The sequence below is a fragment of the Asterias rubens genome, chromosome 7 (genome assembly GCF_902459465.1).
Source record: "Asterias rubens chromosome 7, eAstRub1.3, whole genome shotgun sequence".
Classification (NCBI taxonomy): Eukaryota; Metazoa; Echinodermata; class Asteroidea; order Forcipulatida; family Asteriidae; genus Asterias; species Asterias rubens.
Window position 1 is genome coordinate 15,683,362 of NC_047068.1, and position 19,493 is coordinate 15,702,854.

Below are 19,493 nucleotides of genomic sequence, written 5' to 3' on the forward strand. Positions count from 1 at the left end.
TGACATGCAATATATAGGGGCATCTAGGATTCAAAAATCACACCGTGGAATGGTCAGACAGGGATGGTCACAAGATCTTTAATATAGACCCCTTTATTGATAATGTCATGGTTTGTATACTGTATTAAGCAAGTGCCCTGCATTGTGGACAGTCGTGCAGGGACACAGTTTTAAATTATTCTTCAAAAGTGGTTTAAAAAACTGTGACGTCATCAGCAAAAAGGTATTTTAAAGATGATAACAACTAGACGCCAAAGCAATTCATGGGAATAAGTTGGCAAAGAATTGTTTATCTTAGATTAGACCCCAATATTGGAACTAATGCAAAATGAAGTTATATCAATTTTCACTGCAATGCAGATCCAATTCTTCACATAAAATAATGTCTAATCGTGTGCCTTTGTATTTTTAACAAGTCCGTCCAAGAGAGTTTTTATTGCACAATGAGAACATTCATTGTCTTGAGAGATGAAATAAAACAATTGATCAATAATTAAGAATGAACAGAGTGTATTTTATGTTTATTGTCTGTGTGTGTTTGGAATTTAGTTTTGATTGCTTTATGAAAGTGTAGCTATCCCAGAAGTAACCCATCAGTTTTTAGCTTGCTTTGTGCAACAATCATTATGGTGTTTACTGGTTTGTTGTTATGGGTGTTTGTTTGCTTGTCGGGGTGTTTGTTTGTTTGATGGGGTGTTGGTCTGTTTTGTACAGCATGTAAACAGAAAAACAGTTTTTAAGACACTGTAACTGCTACTCATAAAAGCTTTGAATCGTTATTAATTTTTTACTCTCAAAAACTCAAGCGGGTCCTGATGTCAAGGGGGTTGCCGGTGCCGCATGCAATTATGTCCTCTCTGCAATACTATCCGGGGGACATTATTGCATATGCCTGGACGCCGCTGCATAATGCAATTGTGTCCGCCCGGACACATTTGCATATGCGGTTGTGTCCGCCCCGTGCAAAACCTTGCTTGCAGTATAAATTAAACGGCCTTGGTCGACGGAACACGTTCGCCATTTTTGTGCCTGACATGGGAAACATTCGGCCGTTGGGTTGCATAGCCCCGGACACGATTGCATATGCAAAAGTGTCCGTAGCGGACAGTATTGCATGGCCGAACAATTGCATCCCACACCAGCATGCCCCTTTAGTAATACACATGTAACAATCTCTACCTGAAGACAGCAGAATGGATGTTCGAAACGTCGAGATCACACTGGCTCTTTTCAGAGCCAACACTCATCCAAAAGCGATTTTATGTATGGTTGAATTGTATCCGCAAGTTTACTATTAATTTCATTAACAATTTTTTATCTATCAATCTTCATATTAAAGCCACTTTTTTTCCTCAATAATTGCGAGCACAAATGCAGGGCACAAATAAAAAAAAGACTACTCTTCACATGTGTGTATCTCAACGTATGCATAAAACAACAAAGCTGTGAAAATTTGAGCTCAATCGGTCGAAAGAAAAAACACCCATGTCACACGAGGTTGTGTGCTTTCAGATGCTTGATTTCGAGACCTCAAAATCTAAACCTGAGGTCTCGAAATCAAATTCGTGGAAAATTACTTCTTTCTCGAAAACTACATTACTTCAGAGGGAGCCCTTTTCTCACAATGTATTGTACTATCAACCTCTCCCCATCAATCAAGTAAGGTTTTTATGATAATGATTATTTTGAGTAATTACCAATAGTGTCCACTGCCTTTAATGGCATTCCAGGTTTACTTGATTTTCAAAGTAGGCTCTAACAGAGAGTCCCGCAAGAAATATACCTGCCGGGAACCTTATGAAGGTTACGCTATTTCTACCTCTGTAATTAAAAACCAATCAGCTTCTATTGCCTAATTAATGTTTGACCAATTGACTTGGCTTTTTAATGAGAAAATGGTTTCCTACGTAAGCGCGTATGGGTCCCATGCATGTTGTCTCTTCTTGTTTAAACACAATCAGCCATGTGGTTTCACACCAAAGCTCAACCCCAACGAGTAAGGAATGCAATCAGCAACTGCTGTAGTAAAGGGCAAGATCAGCTAATATTGAACATCCTGTTTGTTTTATTGATTCACTGCTACTGAAGTAATTATAGCTATTACTCGGAAAAGTCAGTTGGGATCCTCAGGAGGGCAATTAAATTGTAAGAGGTTGTTTTTCTCTGGCACAATTTGATTGTAGAATGATTCGACCATAAAATGGTCTGGTATGATATTTTAAGGCAAAGTAGCCGACATCATTGTTGTTTGAATTGGAAGAATGAACTCGAATCCATCCTTCATAACTATTTTTGTTACAACCAAACTGTAAACAATCAATTATTTTGAGTAATTACCAATAAACGAGTTTTCAGATTTATTTATACAATAATTAGAAAACAATCATGGAAGGTCACTTTACCTTATTCCTATGTTGATGTCTCCTTATGTTGAATTAGAGGGCGTCTTCAGACTCAAAAGCCACAGAGTTTACACAGAAGCCTTGGTTCTCACGGCGTGCATCTTGAAGCTCAATCTCAGTTTTAATCTAAAGTTCTAGACAACTTTACCATGGATCTGTGTTATCTTTTCTGTCTCGTAATCAGCTGTTCCCCTTTACCTCGGGGCCTATTGGTGCAAAGTTCCACTTTTACTATGAGCCGCGGGGTAACCAATGGTTGTTCGACAAGACAGTCAGTGCAGTTCGGTTTTTGATTTACCGGCAAATCGGGCACTCACTCCTCATGCAGTCTTCACGGGTGTCGTGTTCGCAGTCAGTCTTGCTCGTAAACTAGAGGTTTTTTTTTCAAAAAGCATACAGTGATGGAAATAGAGCAAATTTGTAGAATGGAATGCTCATTTTGTTACCGCCGAACCTCTCAAATGGGGCAGGTAAACATAAGAGAATAAATCAACCATGCTTGATGGTTTTTAAACTCAAATTCCAAGCATACCGAAACTGTTCGGACAAGGTACATTAGTCCAGCTGTATCACGGCAGGCAATTCCCACGAAATGCAACGTCTGCGGGCTTTTGCCTCTCTTCCCCTGGTCATCCAATCATCAACATTCAGACTAGAAATTCTTCCCGACACCAATTTTATATCCTATTATTGTAGCCATTGATGCAGTATCATCCATTTGGCAAGCAGGAAAAGGTGTCGACGGCATCCAAAACGATAAATATTTCAACATTTCAAAATGGTTGCTGGATCGTACGGGTGCCGTTAGCAAAACAGCTCGGCAGGACAGGGTAGACATTTTGACATGCACAGAACACAGAAGAGTGGAATTCCAATACAACAAAGCAATGGAAGTGTCTTGATTTAGCAAGTGTTTGCCTTTTGTTCACTTCTCATTCCTCAGATTATAGAACAAGAATGTCACAAGAATGTCCCCGATGCAAATTTAACATCTATTATAAGAATGTCACATGAAGGTGATACGCCTGACTACGCAGAACTTCGTTTTACCTCCATGGGTCATGCAAGAAACAGTCTTTAAAACAGCCTTTTTCATGAAGAATGAAAACATCAGAAGGCTGTACTTTTCACTTCCAGCAAATTTCAAATGGCAATTTCTGTAATTGTTACTTCTGATCGCAGTTGTGCTTCCATCGACAGTCTGTGCGCCATTTTCCAGATTCTTAAATCATCATTAAGCATTTGAATTGAACGAAACCGGACAGAAAGTCAGAATTGACCCTGATTCCATTTGTATTAGGCCTGACCCCGACCTGACCCCAACCTGACCCATTCCCGGGTCACACTGACCTGGAAAGTGGTAACAACATGAGATTTTAACTGGGGTTGTGTGTCACATCAACCGGAGGGGCTTCATGACACCCCCCCCCCCACCCTCCCTTACGTCAATTTGTTTCAGTGAAAACCAGTGTTTCGGTTTTTAAGCGTTAACCATAATGTGAAGCTTTGGGAAATTGTGGTTCATTCATTTTGAAGAATGTTTGTTCCCGTCTTCTTGATTCTGAGGAAAGAGTTTCTTTTCAGAACCAACACTTGTCGTTGTACTCGCAAGTTGTTCTTACTGTGAAACAGTGTCCTTCACCAGATGGGTACATAACAACTTTATTATTATTATTATTTTTTTTGGGGGGGGGATGGGGGGGGGCAAAGAATAAAGTATGTTATTAGATTTTTGAAAAAACTTGTCATGCATTTGAATTTGGAGTATTGTACAATGGGTATACAATTTATGCGCGATTTATCGTTTTTGTGGAAATCTCTAATTGTTATATACGATTCGAGGTATTGTATGCCGGCATGCTTCGATATAAACGCCCAACATAATTATATTATACTTTTGACTTGGAGAAATATCACTTGCGATTGGTATACTAATTTATTAGATCTCGTCCTGCATAAGTCTTTATAGAGAACAAAATGCATAAACTACGAAAAGAACAAACAAAGTGAACTACAACCAGTCGATAATACTCTTATGAAAGTAGCCTCAACAAACAGACGCTTGGCAATGTAAAAATAGCACTGCTTTATTCGTTCTGAGACATAGTTTTCACTTGGCGTGAGTGTTGGCAAACAGCCCCTGTTGACAGAAAGTTGTCGGTGGCAGGCTGACGAGTTTCGGGGGCGGGGTGGATAGTTCCGGACAATGGGTGGAAGATTAAACATGAATTGCAAACATCATGATGCAATACAAAACTCATGTGGAAACTATTGGTAATTACTCAAAAAAATTATTAGCATAAAACCTTTCTTGGTGACGAGTAATGGGGAGAGGTTGATAGTATAAAACATTGTGAGAAACGGCTCCCTCTGAAGTGCCATAGTTTTCGAGAAAGAAGGAATTTTCCACGAATTTGATTTCGAGACCTCAGATTTAGAACTTGAGGTCTCGAAATCAACCATCTAAACACACACAACTTCGTGTGATAATGGTGTTTTTTTCTTTCATTATTATCTCGCAACTTCGATGACCGATTGAGCTAAAATTTTCACAGGTTTGTTATTTTATGCATATGTTGAGATACACCAAGTGAGAAGGCTAGTATTTGACAATTACCAATAGTGTCCACTGTCTTTAAGGCACTAAACATTATTGGTAATTACTCGGTGAACTATTTCCCTTGTATAGCACAAAATGTGTCAGTAGCTCAAAAATAATAATTTGCTACTCAATTGCGGTTCAAATATTTTGCTATGCAAAAGCTTGTGCTTGATGAAATCGTTCCCTGGTACTCAAAATAAGTGTTAGCATACAAACTTTATTGGTATTACGAGCAAAGAAGAGCTGTTGAACGAACATAAAACATGGTAAGAAACGGTTCCATGTGATGTAACTTATAGTTCCTGAGAAAGAGGTTATTTCTCACTCAAATAAAACACTTCAGCTAAAGTATTTTGTTATGCATCTAAAAGCAAGATTGTTCTTTCTTTCACTTTTCTCTTGTTCATAGGTTTGTAATTTTATATACATAATTTATGTTGGGATACACCAAGTGTCAAGTGAGAATACTGATCTAAACGTGTCCAGTGCCTTTAAAAACCTCCCACCTAATTTAATATCTCTAAAGCAGTAAACTCGAACCCGTTAAATGCAAAGTAAGAGAAGCTAAGCTCGAAGCTTACCATGAATAATTTATATCTGTGTATAAGGTTATCGGGAGTCATCAGCTTGGCCATTTTTAATCCTTATAAGTATTTAAGGTGACACTACGATGTGTGAGTATGTAGGAAGGGTTTTCTAAGGTGTACGTCCACCAAAGTGAGAGGACCCGATACCTCTTTTGTGTAATGAAGCAAAGGAGTTGACAATGGGCATGTTCTACTGACGTCTTCATCAAAAACGCGTCTCAACGTGTCTTAGTTTGCTTTGTGCTTCAGCAAGATCATCAGAAAAAACCGGGGTATAGGGTCGGGTTGGATGGGGAGATTTTGCAATGTACTCGACAAAATAATGATCGTGAAACTTAAAGACAATGGACACTATTGGTAATTGTCAAAGACCAGTCTTCTCACTTGGTGTATCTCAACATATGCATAAAATAACAAACCTGTGAAAATTTGAGCTTGATTGGTCGTCGGAGTTGCGAGATAACTATGGAACAAACAAAAACACCGTTGTCACACGAAGTTGTATGCTTTCAGATGCTTGATTTCGAGACCTCAAATTCTAAACTTGAGGTCTCGAAATCAAATTCGTGGAAAATTACTTCTTTCTCGAAAACTACGTCACTTCAGAGGGAGCCACTTCTCACAATGTTTTATATTATCAACCTCTCCCCATTACTCATTACCAAATGAGGTTTTATGATGATAATTAGTTTAAGTAATTACCAATAGTGTCCACTGCCTTTAAATGGTAAATAAGAGCACTTAAGAGTCGTTTAAGTTTTAGGGGAAGAGGTAAATTTCAACCAAAAAACTCAGAGAGGCTTTAGGCATAAAGCTTGTCTAGTCTCATGCATCCGAGAGCACACAATTCTACAAAAACTGTGGCTCAAAACAAAAGTGGCTCAATAGAGTATCAAAGTGTAATAAAATAAAACACACTTGTTGCACAACAAGTTTATATGGTCGTTGACAATCACCAAAAGTATGTCTTGAAAATTGGAACGAAAAAAATGTTTCGTTCCCCGAGGAAAATGGGCAAAAAATCTCCCTACCCCTGGTTTGGAGACAGAGTTGTGTGCAGACGCGCGTTAGCTACTGACATTGAGTAAATAACAATATCGATCGATTTACTTCCGTCTTTCTTCAAGATGTTCTGTCAGTGAATGGTGGTGATTATAACAATGGAACTATGACGTCAAAGGCCCCCAGGTAATACCCTGGTAAGTGGAAAGTACATGAAGCATAGCTTAATACCATATCAAGAAATCTACTACAAAGCAATAGCATTACATCAAGAAGGTAGAAATTTACTACCTCCATGATTATACACTGAGCTAGCTGTTAATCCGGATTAGGCCATGTGTTGATCCCAATCCCAACTTCATTAGCACCTTGCTAATGATTAAGTACAATGTAATCCAATGAGAAGAATTCACCGCGTCAGTCCAATCATTGATATTCTTTCACACGAAGTGCAATTTGTATCAATTCATGCTGAAGTTAATTAAGCAAGGAACCCCTGCTAAATTGCTGTCGTGTGAAAAGGGCCCAACACTAGTAATTTATTCAAAGAGAAGAAGTCACCATGGACCTTCCAAACATTGATGTTCTTTCACAAGAAATGCAATTTGTTTACAATTTTATGATAAAAAATGAGCAGAGGACCCCAGCTAAATTGCTGTCGTGTGAAACATGATCAATAGTAGTAACATGTGGAGTGCCAACGCGTGAAGGAAGGAAATATAATCCAAGAGAAGATTTCACTACGGACCCTCGAAAGTCTTTTCACACAAAGTGCAATTTTAAATAAAATTCATGCTAAATATTAAGCAAGGGACCTTGCTAATTTGCTGTATGTGAAAAGGGCTCAACACTAGTGTGGAGTGCCAAATCATGTAGGAAGAAAATCAAAGAATGGATGTAGATTCCTGCCTAAAACAAAACCATTAGAAGAAGACAAAAACATACAGAGAGACTATTTTGCAAGTATCTGTTTAATTGCTGCTTCTTCAATTTGTTAACTTGTGGACTATACAAACATTTCCAGGTGGAAAATAGAGTCTTTCTAAAAATTAAACCAGTAAAAACTCGATTGATTCTTTCTCTGCAATAAACGCATTGACGAGTTGAACGAAACAAATGATATTGATATTGAAAAGTACAGGGTCTAAATTGAGCGACAGAAGTATCTTGTTGGTTTTTTACTTCAAGTTGAGCAAAGAAAAAAATTACTAGAGCAAGACTTGAATCTGCGACATCCAGATTAACCTGCCAGTGCTCGTCAACTAAGCTATCTAGGCGCTAATGTTTGTTACAACCTGTAACCAAGTAGCCAGGGATCTTAACCAAGTTTACGATACAACCAGGGCCCAATTTCATAGAGCTGCTAAGCACAAAAATTTGCTTAGCATGAAATTTCTTCCTAGGTAAAAACAGGATTACCAACCGAATTTCAGCGTGATTTTAAGGATAAGCAAACTATTGCTGAATACCAGTAACAAGCAATATTCAACAAATGGAAATTTTGTTGGTAATCCTGAAAAAAAAAGAAAAAAATCAGGTTTTTAATGAACAACTCTCAGTATGATAAGGGAGTTTTACTGTCATATCCGGGAAAAAAAGGGTTTCCAGGTTGTAATTTGTAAAAATCTATTACTGGATAGAAATCAACACACCTGAAACAATTTCCAGTACTAGGTCTATAAACAGTTTGTTACAAAAGAAGCATTATTCAGGGTGGGAGGGAAACACATATTCTTGGTGGATCTTTTATTTTTGCTTCCACATTTTTTAACAAAAAACAATTAGTTCTTTCTCAATGACTTGAAATAAAAACCTGGAACAGAATGGTTTAATGGGGGTCATTTCAATCAATTTTAAAATTGGGCGATGATTGACTAAATGGAAACTTGTGGTCATCAATTTTTTTTGCTCAGCCCAAAAAAGCATGGAACCAGTCACAGACAACATTTTATGGCATTTTGGTTGATAACCCGTTTATGCTCAGCAAGAATTCTCGGTGCTAAGCAATTTGTGTGTGCTTACTACGAGCTTACAAAAATGGGCCCTAGTCTCCTTCTACTGCTTGACCTTAACTTGCAGCATGAGAATATCCTCTGCGATAACCAATTGTGGTTACATCTTACAGTCAACAACAGCGCATTAGTAACATTAGACCCTACGATGGACAACTTTTATAAAAAGTCACAGTAAAAAAGGTTAACATTGATTATTCCATGTCCCCTCATGTTTCTTCTTCCTGGACAGTCATAAGTCCCGACATCTCCTTCATGAACTGATCGTATGCGTCATCCTTGGTCGCTGTTGGCACAGTGGGCTGCGCCTTGGGCACTGGTACTGACTTAATGAGCTTTTCTTCCATGCCTGAATCAGATTTCTGTCCCTTTGACTTGCCCTTGTCTCTTTTGACTCGCAGCGATGTCGGCATGAACCTCGTGACATCGGCCTGGAGATTTCGGATCTGTGGTTTGGCTTCTATCGTCGCTGACGATTTCTTCTCGACAGTGATGTCATCCGGCTTCATCGGGAGCTTGTGGATGCTCGGCGGAGCACTGAGTACGTTCGGGTTCTCGTGCTGAGCAGCAGGAACAGGGGGACGCATCCTAGGCGGCATCATGCCGGGAGGAGGTCCAAGCCCTGGCGGGGGCGGTAATCGATGTGGGGGAAGTGCTCTGCGGATCAATGGCGGCACGCCCGGAGGGGGACCGGGAGGAGGTGCGCGAGGTCTACCCGGCGGGGGTCCTGGAGGTAGCATCCTGGGCGGCATTCCCCGAAGGAGGGGAGGTCGTACAAAGTTCGGCAGCGGAAACCCTGGTGGGGGTCCAGGAGGGGGGCGAACTGGGGGACCAGGAGGCGGACCGGGTGGTATTGCAACGACACCTGGCTGTACTAGTGGTATCCCCGGAGGGGGGCGTGGCGGTAAAACTGGAACAACGGCGACTCTCTGAAGACTTTCTGGTTTGTTTTCTGTTCCTTCTCTCCTCTTTTCTTCCTCCTCCATCTCCTCATCCTCTTCCTCTTCGTCTTCTTCAACCACAGGGACTTCTTGACCAGCCATCCTCAGCATGGCAGCTTGGAGGGCGGTCATCCCTGGTGGTAGGCGCATTTCTTTCTTCCGTTCCTTGTCACCTCTTGGGCGCCTCCCTATCGATTGGGATATACAGAAGTAAAACAAACGGTTCGATGGGTGTATACCAACAATGAGCTCTGTATGTTTTTTAAATAACATCTTAATCAGAGGCTTATAAGCTCTGATCGCCTGAAGGCAATGGGGGTTCCTAGTACCCGCTGCTATAATATAGGATTCAAACTGCCTCTAGCCACCCAGCAATCTCGGTGGTCTAGTTGGTCTAGAATTACAAAGGTTGTGGGTTGAAATCACACTTGAGTTATGCCTGTGATTTTTGTCAAAGAACCCGGTGTATGTACTGAGCGTACAGTGCCAACACACATCGGTGTATAAGGGTAAAACCAAAATTAATAGTGGTTTAGTTTATTTTTTTAGTTCCTGTCATCAGAGTCTTCATGTGATATTTGTCTTTGGTCTTTATATTTACTGACCTATGTACAGTCCTTTCTGAATACTTAAAAACAGCTTTAACATAACTTTAGTAGGATGAATATCGTGCTGTAATGTTTTTATTTTTCTGTGAATGATGACAAATAAATGATAATGGTTATCAGTATTTAAACAAAATCTTGTAGCAGAACATCTCTGTATCTCAATTGTGATAGCCAGAGGTGTCTAGATGTCTTTTGTTTTATCTGTCATTTATATGTTCAACCTGTTCAACCAACCTTCTAATTCTCTCTGACTATAATCCTCTGTTGTGGCAGCTGGCGGCCTCTCTTCATCACCTTCAACTTGGTCTTCATCATCATCATCATCTTCATCGTCTTCATCGTCTTCATCCTCGTCTTCGCTTCCGGATGAGGAGGAGGATGAGGATGCATCATCCATGTTCTCCTCATCCTCAATGTCAGACACATCTTGAAGAGACAATAAGAAGAAAAATTCTTAAAAAACTTCTTCTTTTTTTTATGAGAGATCACCGAACTTATGGCTTTATGATCCATCCAAAGGTCCATGTAATATTGGGCAACTAATAATAGTATACACATAATGAATGTTTATGAGTGCAATGGTGCGAATATGTTCACTCGTTGAAAGATGGAATGTTCTATTCAACGAGGCGGAGCCGAGTTGAATGGAACATTCCAGCTTTCAACGAGTGAACATATTCGCACCATTGCACGAATGAAAAACATTTATTATTTGTTTTATATAACATCCAAGTAGATCTTTGTCATTTTGATTGAAAGATACAACTTTCAAAACAAACAATTTCAACTGTAGAAGCCGAATGCTAGTAATTTTACTATGCCTTCTTGCAGTAACACCTGCTGCGTTACCAAAGACACGCGCACGCAGTGATGTTTTTACTCAGCTTTTTCGTTCCATCCGAAAAGTACCATTGCACGCTGCCAGCGTGCAATGGTACTTTTCGGATGGAACGAAAAAACACGGTGAGTGACTCAGCGTGCAATGGTACTTTTATTTGCTATCACGTGACGGACAATCCTCCAATCAAATGGCAAGGATCTGCTTGGGTGTTATATAATAACAACTAACAATGCAAACAAATATAATTCGCCTGACACTTCCTCGACTCTAGCGAGGTCTTTCTCAAAAGCTAAGTCTTTTTCTAAAGACACTGCGGGGGTTGAAGAGTCAGGCAATTATCTATTTTTTTGCATTTATTCACATTATTTTTCGGTTGGTAAACTGTTTGCAACAGCTAATTCTATTTTCTCTAATAAAAGTATTCTAATGTCATGATAAAGGACCTTCATATGGCCATTTATGTAAATTAACCAAAACTAGGCCTCACAAAAAAACCTATAAAAGATTAGGAATAAGCCTGGTAATTCAACCTGGAAGTAAACTAAACTAAAAAGCAAGTTACAATGCAAGAAGAAAACAAACTCAAACTTAAAATGTGAACAAATACCATACAAAGGCAAGGCAAAAGCAAGTGTCAAGACTGGGACTTGAACCCACACTCTGCTGGTCAGAAACACCAGAGCTTGAATCCAGTGCTCTCAACCGCTCACCAAAACATGCCAAAACAGGACCTATGGCTTTATGTCCCATCGGAAAGGCAAACCTTTAATAGTTAAATGTCTTGCATAAGGACAGGAGTGTCAAGATCAGGACTCAATAAATCCAGATACAATTATGAAAATAACTTTTACTTTTAATGGTCAGGAACCACGACAAAAATTTAATTTGTTTCTTATAAAACACATAAGAACTGGTCACGTGATATATTGTCGGGATCCCGACAAAAACTAATTTTGAGCACTTTATTTCACTGCTACTAATAATTGGCGGATTTTTTCGAGCAATGGCTCAAATGAAAGATTGTAACTTTCTCGACCCCCATCAAAATACCTATTGAATTTTGAATCAAAATTTTTGGGTCAAATCGGCCAAAAATCTGACATAGCATCTTTAACGATTTACATACAACAGCGTTCAATTAACAAGAATGAAACAAGAATGAAAAATTAGGATTTTAAAAAGGAACAATGCAGACAATTCATTAAATCAATCCATTCCACTTATTCTGATTTGCACTGGAAATATGCAAATTAAATGCAAATGATATGCAAATGATATGTAAATGACCTCCCTCACCTTGTTCTGGATTGTATGGTTCACTTTCCTCTGGAGGTGCCAGCCCAGCAAAGGACACCCTAGGGGGTGATCGAGGTGCGTAGGGGCCGGTCGCATAGGGTGGCAGACCCGGTGGGGCACCGGGAGGTTTCTTCCCTGGAGGCAAACCCGGTACGATGCTTGGAGGGGGACCAGGAGGGGGGCCCGGCGGAGGTAAAGGAATGCTGTAATTTTGGGAAATAAGAAAATAAATTATTTTATGCCGAAAAGTTATCTACTTATTTTCAAAAGAAAACTCCAGGCAATACACAAGTTAATATAGAAATATAATGCCTTTGTAACATCCCGGTTAGATTATTGCAATAGCTTATACTTTGGTTTATACAATTATCAATTTCAGAAATTACAACATATTCAAATTGCTGCAGCCCGTCTTGTCATTAGGAAGCGGTTGGATCGCCATTCAGATATGACACCAATTCCTTTTTGATTTACACTGGGTTCCAGTCAAAGTTCGTGTTGAATATAAAATCGTCTGTGTTATTTTTAAACTTATTCATCATGGTAAATCGGCCCCTCGCTATCTGTCAGAATTAATTTCAATTTACGTTCCTCATATTCATACTAGAAGTTGTGTTGGTGTCAAACTTAATTTTTCCTTAGTTGGCCCAAAGCCTAGCAAATCTTATGGGGATCGGGCTTTTTCTATTTATGCTCACACCCTTTGGAATAATTTACCCATTCATTTGAGGATTATCACCAACTTAGATATTTTAAAACTCACCTCAAAACATTTCTTTTTAAAAGACATTATCTCTGACTCTTTACATTTTTTTTTTTTTTTCATTGCCTTTTCTATGGTGTTATAATTCTGTTGATTGTCTCGTTTTGGTGTTTGTCATTGTTTGTTTTTGTCGTTCTTATTGTACAATGTAATTTTGCTGTATTTTGCTTACTCTTTTTAGCTGAATGTTTATAATATGTAAAACACTGTACAGCGTTTTGAGATTTTTTATGTAAGACGCTATATTAAAAATAAATTATTATTATTATTATTATTATTATTATTATCTAAAGACAATCCTGACAACAACGAAAATACTTAAGTACAACAGGAACATGTACATTACAATTTAGAAAATCTACATATGAAATATCAATATCAATTATATGATGTGACCCACTATGTGGAAATGAGTCAGATGTCGCCCAATGCATTATTAAAGCCATTATACACTTTCGGTACAGAAAAAAAAAAGTTCACAGATTTACAAATAATTTACAGGGTTTACAGAAGGTAATGGTGAAAGACTTCTCTTGCAATATTATTCCATGAAATGCTTTACTTTTTGAGAAAACATTAAAACAATATAAATTCACGATAGCGAGAATTACGGATTTATTTTAAACACATGTCATGACACGGCGAAACGTGCAGAAACAAGAATGGGTTTTCCCGTTATTTTCTCCCGATTCCGATGACCGATTGAGCCTAAATTTTCACAGGTTTGTTATTTTATATATAAGTTTTGATACACGAAGTGTGGGACTTGGACAATACTGTTTACCGAAAGTGTATAATGGCTTTAAGTTATGGACAGTTTAATGTGGAAAATATATTAAATATTTTTGTTTTACTTTTTAAGATCTATATTTGCATGGTTAACCTTTAGAACATTTACTTTTAGGCAATAAAGCTATGAATACAACAATTTTGTGATCATACTTTGTCTAATTTGTATCCTTTTGCGTGAATTGGTAGTTTAAAACATCACTTTACTTACAATACGTTCTTCAGAAAAAATGATGTACAGTATTGGCTAATTTCAAACGGAAGTAACCCAGCAACGCGCTACACCCCAAAGCTTAGACATACCAAATTACTGCTGTTGGTGTGTTCTTTCCAGCCATGCATGCAATTCAATCATTGAAATTGTCAACAACTGACTCAGTTTCACGTAGCGGGTCACATATAGATACATAGAAATTCCATGGAAATTTCAATAAAACGTGCAACAGGAGCAAACACATAAAGTTGTGTGCAAAATTACACATAAAATATCAATGTCAACTATAATACTTTAAAAAAGGCACAGGCAGCAAAAGCCCCAGCCAACAAAATTAGCCAATTCACAAATATTACATTATAGCCAAGGGAGACAAAAAAAATACAAAACCAAAGAAATGCAAAACATTTAGTTGAACCAACATCCAAAACAGACTGTGAATGCAAGCAATTTAATAAGGAAGAATATCTTTGCAAATTTTAAAGGCAGGGTATACTTTTTTGAAATTGCTCCACAAGTCAATGACCATAAACACTTTAATGGTAAAAAAACACTTGAGAGCTGTTGATAATATAACACATTGCTGAAAACTTGTCAGCTAAAATTAAACTGAGACAGTAGTTGCACATTACCCAAAGGCTGAGGTTCTTTTTAAGATGGAGGGCGGCTGGGCACCGGGTAGAGGAATGTCCTGGGGCAATGGGATCAATGAGGGCACTGCAAAAAATTGACAACAATTTAACAATTATTATTATTATTATTATTATTGTTATTATTCATGGGTTATTAAAATTTGACTTCTTGTTAGCAACAAAAGTGCGCCAACTTGTACATATTAAATGACAATGTCTTATTTAAATGGAAACAATGGCAAATACAAGGCAAAAGTATCACAGTTATGTACAGGCCGAATGGTTAGAAAATACAACAATTGAAAATGTGACATTAAAAACTCCCCTATAAAAGTAACAAATAAAACATTTTCAATCAGGAGATAAACAATCAGTACTTGAATTTGATTTGAGTTTATTCAGATTTTAAAACAGTGAGAACAACGTAAAAAGAGATACACAGGTAAAGGAGGATAACAATGGAAATAAATAAATAAATAGAAATAGAATAGAAAACAAGAAAGAAAAAATGCACAAAGTTATCTAAGGATAGCCCCGAAAAGCCATTTATTAAACCTGTTGGCCATTTTTAAAAGACCCAGATTGAGTATTTAGGGGCTCCAAAAATACAGTGAAGCCTTGTAATCAAAGTACACTGTTTTGAATAAACTGACTAGTCCTATACATAACTTGTGTTATTGATGTGTACAACTTGAAAATAACAATAAATTCTAGATAAAGGTTTTTTGTTTAGATGTTTACTTTTGCTACTTTTTTTCTGCCTATTTGTCTTAGATCATGAGAAAAGAAAATTGATCTTACTGTCTGGTGTATCTGGGAGTGGAATGGACTCAACGTTTACTTGTCTAGCATCTCGGATTGCCTCTGAAATAGAGAAAACAAAACACATGGAGGTCAAAAACAATCAATTGTGAAGTATGATAACAATAAAGAAGTCACTCTTTTTCAGGTTTTCTGAATCCTTTTACCAAACCCGAGCCTGCATAGACTAATAGCTATTAATGCGTACAAGTTTGTTTGACATCAGAAATGGCGGCAATGCAAGTGGTCTCAAGCAGTAGTACTTTAATCAGCCTCCAAGCCCCCTGGTCATTGCCTTTTTGCCCCTTCTAATGTTCGAGATAAATTTCCCTGATGCAGGCGCTCTGGGAGTGTCTCAAAAGTATGTGTCTCAAAAGTATTTTGCTCCTAGAACGTGCCTGACTTTTGAAGCGCTCCCTTACTAAGGAAAAAACTGCCCAGCCCTTACGGCAACAAAGTGTTAGGCCACTAGTCTGAATTGACAACTCACCAAATTTCCTCAGTTTTTCTGCTCTCTTCTTTTCGTAGTCAACCTCCATGGCTTTGAACTCCACATAGGTATCCGGGTCCTCTCGTCTCTGTCGATTGCAGAAAATAACAGAAGCTCTTATAATTGCTAAATTCTTGCGGTCCAAGTTTTCAATATGTTGCAAACTAAACATCACAGTTAATTTCAATTGATGTTAACAAATTGTAAATGAACAGGTCTGAATTTCATCGTGGTAATGAAGGCTGTTGCACCCATGCCCCTTGAAATGCTTCAGTAGAAATATACCAATGTCCCGCTTAACAAAGGTTACCCTCGCTAAGAAACAAGAACAGCCTTGCCCTAACAAGAAATTAATCTGGCCTGCAGGAGAACAAAGTGATGTGGTCGGTCACCGCCGAATACTCACATAAAGTTTAAGGACCCTGTCCAAGGTCTCCTTAAGTTTCTTTCTCTTGTCTTTGATGACCTTCTCGTTCAGTTCTGTCACCGTCTCAGGGTTCAACTCTGGTGAAGAAAGATACCAAATAGGAATTTATTAAAAGCACATTTGTACAAAAGTGAATTTGAATTGTGAAGAATTTAGTCCTCCAGAGTTACGTACTTTTTCGGGGTTTAATATTGTGTTTGCTGAAATGAATAAATAAATAAATACCTAATTCATCCAAAGCTTCCAAGTCGTTGAAGATCCCGCTTGGATCCTTAGTCTTGAGGACTGCACTGCGGACCATCATTCGCTGCTTCTTATTCTGGAAGGAAAAAAGCAAAACAATTTTGATGGCTCAGTGCTGAAAAAAATTTCTTTGCAATGTCATATTGTAATGAAATGTCATATTGTAATGAAGTGTCATAATATTGTAATGAGAAAAGAGTCATTGGTTTAAAGAAAGTCTCCAAGGTCAAATTCAGTTTTGTGATGCCCTAATTTTTCAATAGATAGATAGAGTCCTTAACGTAAGTGGGAGAAATGTACAAGCCTCCTAAACCTTTTACCATTAGCCCGAAGGCTAGTAAGGAGTACAGTAGAGGCAGTTTGAATGCAGCTGGACCACAACGGTTTAATAAGATGACATTGGGATAAATAATATTTATTGTACCTTTTTCAGTTCTCTTTTTCTTGCTTCTTTTCCTGTATAAAATAAAATAAAAAGAGAAACGAGGGAAACACAACTTATATATATTGCAAGACTACTGAGACAACAAACAGTTATCAATGAATGCTCAATTCAAAACAAAAATATGCACATAGTTCTATGAATTGAACAATGAACATAAAAACTTTCGGTGTCAAGACAGTTAATGAAGTAGTGCAACCATGTGTGTTTCCTGGCTTGCTACACACAGTTTCAATGTGTTGTTGTGTGTTCAATTAATTCAGGATCAAATTGTCACAAGTTTGTAATCTTTGTTTGTATTTGCTTTGATTTGAATTGAAGTTGTTGTTGTTGCTTGCTTTCTTTCTTTTTAAGTTTTACTTTTATGGCTCAAAATTTGACCGGAATCTCAAAATGTCTTACTCTTAGTGGATGTACAGTCATCAAAAAGGGTGACTAAAGGGGCTTTTCAAAAGATGTTTTACACAATCTTTAATCTAGAGCGATATTGAGGAAAATCTTTTATCACGAAACTAGTTCAGTACGTTTTCCCATGATCGAGTGTCGGCATTTTGAGATTCAAAATTCAACAATTTAAATTAATATGATGATTGCGCCATTCCCATAAGAAATAAGAAGATTAAAACTTACGTGCTTGGTCAGTGGGATTCATATATTTCCCACTTTTTGTTGTATTTATCGAACGACGACCCATGTTGGCGATTTATGATGGGTTTTCAACCCTCGATGCTGGTGAAAACACGTACTCCTTCACACAGCCAGTTCACCATCGATCTCACATGCATGTGCGGTAAAACCGATGTAAGAGGGCGCTATCACGTGCTGTTGTGTGTGCAGAGTTTTTGTTGATTTGAAGATTTTGTTTACTATGCAAAAGAAAACCCATGATCATTTTTGTTTTTTTATAAATCAAAGTTTGCACTTGGGAGCTAGCCTAATAACATTTCTTACATGCACTGGCTGGTCCAGATTATAATAATTTTGATTTTATTTGCGTAACCTTAAATACTTTTATAGTGTTTTTATATTATAACTATAAATTGATAAACTGTTGTAATGCGGTTTGTTTTAGGGCTGGGCACCTTAAAAACAGTGTTCTCACTGAAAGGTTTCCCCAGGGTAAATAAGAAATAAAACAAATAAATGAATATTAAAAAGGAAATGCTGTGGAACGTGGTTTCCTCTTAAAAGAATCGGTGTCTCCCTCAATTTCATAAACGTCTCATAACCCTCTTTTTTTTAAATTCTTTGTGTTTATACTTTTCCCACAACTTTTGAACCAAAGGTGGCATAAACATGGGGTAAATACTTTACTTTTATCAAATGTATATTGTGTTTTTACCTGGGTCGACAAAAACAACTTACTTTCATTCCTCCAAACTTGGACTAATATTTCCGCACAAATAAACTAATGACTCTGTTCTGCTTCAATTGCTTTCAATCAACCACTTTATCATCATCAATATTAATATTAACAAACACTTCTTGATATTATTAACAAATAACAAAATATTTTTCAAATACAATTTCACATTTCACATTCTTCTCTTTCGAAGGAAGAACCAAACTTAAACATTTGCATAATGGTCATCATCCTCAACCTTCAGAAAAATAAATACCGCCCTCTTCGGACAACTCCCTATCAAAAACAGATTTTATTTTTTATGGAAGCAAGAGCCTGAACATGGTGGTAACACCTTAGCTCATGAGAACACCTGCTACCGGCCTTGACCGCTTAGCAGGATCCAGATTTTTAGTTCAACACATTATGAAATTAAGTTTGTAAGACCAGTGGCTGTCTCTAATAATTGTAAAGACGGGTCCATGGGCTTGGATTACCTTAAATATATAAGTTTATCAGTTTGGTCAATTAGTCTCCCATCGACTGATTTGAACTCTAAAACTCTGAAATCATGAAGAATCTTGCCAATTCTGATGTTTGAAATACGCAAGTTATTAAATAGTTTGCTATAGTTACCTTTTTTCATCTCTTCTTTAATTTAAATAAATTATTTGCATTCTGCCTTCCATCAAGTCTGACTTAAAGGCAGTGGACACTATTGGTAATTGTCAAAGACTAGCCTTCACTGTCGATGATGAGCATTGGGACATGCTATGAGATTAAAATTGATTTCAAATCCAAGTAACAAGCCCCCCACCCTTAACCCATCTTTTTGTGAAAAACCTTAAAGGCAATGAACACTATTGGTAATTGTCAAAGACGAGCCTTTGCAGTTGGTGTATCTCAACATAAAATGCATAAAATAAAAAATCTGTGAAAATTTGAGCTCAATCGGTCATCGAACTTGCGAGATAATAATGAAAGAAAAAAACACCCTTGTCACACAAAGTTGTGTTCTTTTAGATGGTTGATTTCGAGACCTCAAGTTCTAAATCTGAG

The 19,493-nt window shown here is 37.7% G+C and overlaps 1 protein-coding gene across 1 annotated transcript; it reads right to left on the reverse strand.

Annotated features, from left to right (window-relative positions):
• Positions 1-7,546: 7,546 nt before the first annotated feature.
• LOC117292923 (WW domain-binding protein 11-like) lies at positions 7,547-17,863 on the reverse strand. Its single transcript, XM_033775096.1, has 10 exons — positions 17,723-17,863; positions 17,075-17,106; positions 16,633-16,726; positions 16,387-16,484; positions 15,981-16,068; positions 15,491-15,553; positions 14,690-14,774; positions 12,292-12,494; positions 10,389-10,580; positions 7,547-9,734 (listed from the first exon to the last, which is right to left on the reverse strand). Exons 1-10 carry the CDS (start codon positions 17,784-17,786, stop codon positions 8,815-8,817), a joined length of 1,839 nt encoding a protein of 612 aa, XP_033630987.1. The 5' UTR covers positions 17,787-17,863; the 3' UTR covers positions 7,547-8,814.
• Between the last annotated feature and the right edge of the window lie 1,630 nt (positions 17,864-19,493).